We start from the raw sequence: 4306 nt of genomic DNA on the forward strand, positions 1-4306 counted from the left end.
AAATCAAGAATAAATACTAATTATAAACGACTTTTAATTAATCAGTATTTATCTACATCTCTCAATAATTTATAGTAAAAAAAACCAAGAGTTTGGGATGAGACTTTTTTTACTCCTATGCGTCATGTGCCACTCCGAATTCCCACCTCCTCATCCTTAGCCACACATATGCATTGGACTTTCAACTCATGACCCCAACCATGAGTCCATCAACTAGTTCAAAGCCCAATTGAAAATAAAGTCTAAGGTCTCTTATTTTAAGTCTTCCTACCAATGTGGGATGGGTTTGAGGAAAACCTCCAACCTACTTATATTTCCAACACTTGATACTTGTCATGTTCATCCGGTAAGATAATGTAAACCGGTAAATATTTACAGGTAAGGGTTTGATAAACGACCCTTTAGTATTAATTTGTTGGTAACCTGAACCGGAGAACCGGAAGGACATATAAAATAAAGAGAACTGGACAAAAAATAAAATCGACTTCCATATCAACATTCCAAACACACATACTTGCACAAGCATTTCACACCCACGTACATGATCAAATTTCATATAACTACAATCATGATAGAACAATGAAAAAATACCTACAAAATCATCATTTTTTTTATAACCGTGTGCTCATTCGAGTCAACTTGCGCACTTCGCGATTAATTCCACAAGTGAAATTAACGGCCAGTAAAACCTCCGATTGTACCGAGTGGACTCGGACTGATCATTATATAGCATTGAGCAAATCGAAAGCCAAACGATTTGTCCATGATCAGACCTCGATTGCACTACGGTTACTTTTTGTTTGGGTCTCCATGCTCTTGCTCTTTGATAGCTTCATCACCACCCAGACGACAAAGAAGATGGTATGAATCAAGGCCAAGATCCCACATGCCAACATCCAAATCAAACAGATCCAAACGCTCCCGACATCGACATATCCATCCGGTGCAATCATCGTCAGCGAGTGATAATAAGTAACCACCATGAACACCATCGCGAACAGTGTTCCAATTGTAAGCACCCACATCCAGAACTTGTTCCTCAGAGGAAATCCGCTGATCAACACAAGAACTATCGCTAGAGAAATTATCATAGTAATCGTATTATACGCCACAAATTGGTTGTATTGATCCATGTCAACTTCTGTTTGAACTGCGTTTCCAAGCTCAAAACGACCATCTTGGGTATTGGAAATAGTCCCTCCAGGAGGGTTGAGCCCCGAGTGAACCGACATCACCGCCACCACCAAGGCTGCAACGATTAAAATCCCACGTTGCTTTTCCAGCCAATGGTGGTCGTCATTTAGATACCGAGCCCAAGTTCTGGATATGAACCCTTTCTGTTTAGAGTCTGAGGACTTAATTGATGATTGTAATGGTTTTGAAAGAGGTCGAAGATCATTCACTCTCAAAACACCGGCTTCCATTAGATTTGCTCGTGTTTCGAGTGCTTTGACATCTTGCGAACAGTGATCCAAAACATCGAGTGGGGTTAATCCATGTCTGTTTACAGCATTTCCATTAGCTTTGATACATGGTTTCTGGAGCAAATAGTTCAAAATCTGCACAAAACCAAAACTCCATTCAGAAAATATAAAAAACTTGCATTTCATTCGAACTTTATATAAACACTAGGACAAATTAAATCTGTCAATAGATGTACAAGTGTCTTGATAGACTATTTTAATGGGTTTATTTTTATAGAACCAAACAGTTATATGTAATTTGCATAGCATTGTAATAAGTTTATAGCATGATTGTGGACGTCTTAACAGTTAAGTTTTTCTAGATCCTTTTAAATTAAGTGTTGTATAATGAACATTCTTTTTAAACGAAACTTGTTTTTATAAGAATTCTTTTTTCAAAAAATGCCACATAAGAGATTCACTATAACATTTTATATCAAAAGTGTTTTAAGAAACTTGTTACATGTTACGACGTCTAAAAACGTTCTATAAACTTATTGATATGTTTTTACATAACACAGATAATTGTTTGATCTTATAAATTATTCCAATACGATGTTGAGGACTTTTTATAAAACTGAATTGAAAGCATCTAAAAGAATATACCTGTATTTGTCTATTGATTGCAGCAGCGTGCAAGAGGGTGTTTCCACCAAGATCTGTGATCTTGGCCAACTCATCATCGTCCCACAATTCAGTCAACACTTTGAACGACTCAAAACGATTATAGCGAACACACATATGTAAAATCGTTTCTCCGGTGGCCGGAATCTCTTTAGCAGCCTGAGGGTTGACCTGAACCAGAACCTTAACAACCTCCAAATGTTCGTTCATGGCAGCCAAATGAAGCGGGGTTAACCCATCATGATCTCGAGAACCACACAGACCCTGACCCCCAAACCGTAAAAGTTCCCGCACCATCTCCAGGTTGCCATCGGCGGCGGCAAGGTGAAGTGGGGTTCGCTTTTGGGTATCTAAAGCCATGGCAAGTTTAGGGTTTTGAGTGAGAAGAAACGTGGCAAAAGTGAGGTGGCGGCGCATGGCGGCGATATGGAGGGGGGATTCATTGAAGGCGGTGAGTGAGATTCTATCAAGGATGAGTTGGTCTTGATGGAGTAATGTCTTAAGTGCTTCCACATCGCCTTTCAAAGATGCCTCATAAAGCTTCGTCTCCATATTTGTTGATATAAACACACAACATCTTCACATGGTGTTTATATACAGGTTCCATTAATTAACGAGTAGTTTTTGTGAAGGATTTTGACCAAGACTTTTTCAAAGTCAAAAACAAGGTGGAGTTGAATGGGATGAATTTGTGGCCATTCTTATTTATGGTGGTTAGCCCACCGAGCTAGTGGCTAAGTTGGTCCGGCTTCCACTTGCTCCTTGATCATTAATGCAATATCAACTTGAATCACAACTTACAAAATCCCACAGATATTAAAGTTTGATTCTTTAGATTAGGGGTAACGAATCGCTCATATCCTACCGTTCCGCATCGCAAAACACGGTTTAGAATTTTTACAGTATAATTTGCGGTTTGCATTTTTAATAAACGGTACAATGCAGTGAAACTTGCGGTTTTGAGTTGTCAAACCGTGATTCTAACCGTACCGCACCGCATATTTTGCACATTTTTTAATTTTATATAACACACACGCATATATATAGAGAGAGATAATAATTTATTATTTATGTAATATTTTCGGACTTTCCGTTTTGGATTTTGAGTTTAATTCAATATAGTAATCGACAATATTAATAAATTAGTTGGACATGTCACAACTTATATGTCCACTTTAGTTTGAAGTTTATTTTTTTTACTTCTTAGATTATTTTTAATTATACAATATATATATGGGAATCAGATGTATTGAAAATCTTTATTTTTTTGGACTACAGCCATTTTATCGTTGATTTTATAATGTATTTTTGAATTAATAGTTGTGGGATTGTAGGTGTAAAGTACGATAGGTACAAACGGCATAAATTGCACTGCACCGAACTGCATTTTGCAGTGCGGTTTTAGGTTTATGTAGTAAGGTTTGTAGTTTGGTTCTAAGACTATGTTTACTCACAATTTTTTTTAACTCGATCTCAATTAAAATATTACTTTCTCGTTCATCCACCTACACAATCTCACTTCTTCTTTCATTTAACCGTGATCCAATCCAATCAAAAATATAATTTTGTAAATATATATATATATATATATATATTCATATATAATAATTATTTTTAATTTAAATATTAAAAATAAATTAAACGGATTATTGTATATTTTAAAACGTGATTATAACTATAAAAAACTTATCATACAATTGAAATTAAATAAAACAAGTCACAAAAGTAAGTATGAAAATAGATCAATAGTGTCTTAGAGAAAATTGAAAACTATGAATTTTGGTATATTTTTTAATCTTTAATTTTTTTTCCTGTTAAAGTCACTTTTTAATTAAATAAATTATATATTTAAAAAAAATTAAACTAACCAATAAACAAATGTCACATGTCAATTTCATTTAGTAAAGAATGCCTCAATCCTGGATTGTTGAGTGAGAAGGATTGGTAGAGATTGATAACCTATTTCTTTTTTCCTCTAAAACTCTTTTTATCTTATTCACAATCTAATTGTTCAGATTATGACCGGAGATGGTCTAAATCAGACGGCAAATGCTACTAGTTTAGATCAGCCTTTAATTTTAAATTAAATCAAACTTACGTATATCAAAAATGTAAAAGGCACGCTATTGACGTTGACTTGTATAAAAATATAAATGATAATTATTTAGCAAGTGGAAAAGAGAGTTGATTTAAAATTACCTTATAATTCCTTTGAGTTT

General features: G+C 34.9%; 1 protein-coding gene across 1 annotated transcript; it reads right to left on the reverse strand.

Annotated features, from left to right (window-relative positions):
- Nucleotides 1–471: 471 nt before the first annotated feature.
- LOC112503927 (ankyrin repeat-containing protein ITN1-like) lies at nucleotides 472–2645 on the reverse strand. The gene is made up of 2 exons (XM_025107898.1): nucleotides 2070–2645; nucleotides 472–1559 (listed from the first exon to the last, which is right to left on the reverse strand). Exons 1-2 carry the CDS (start codon nucleotides 2637–2639, stop codon nucleotides 768–770), a joined length of 1362 nt encoding a protein of 453 aa, XP_024963666.1. The 5' UTR covers nucleotides 2640–2645; the 3' UTR covers nucleotides 472–767.
- Between the last annotated feature and the right edge of the window lie 1661 nt (nucleotides 2646–4306).

This window comes from Cynara cardunculus, unplaced genomic scaffold, assembly GCF_001531365.2.
Source record: "Cynara cardunculus var. scolymus isolate 2C unplaced genomic scaffold, CcrdV1 Un_Scaffold_4143, whole genome shotgun sequence".
NCBI classification, from domain to species: Eukaryota; Viridiplantae; Streptophyta; class Magnoliopsida; order Asterales; family Asteraceae; genus Cynara; species Cynara cardunculus.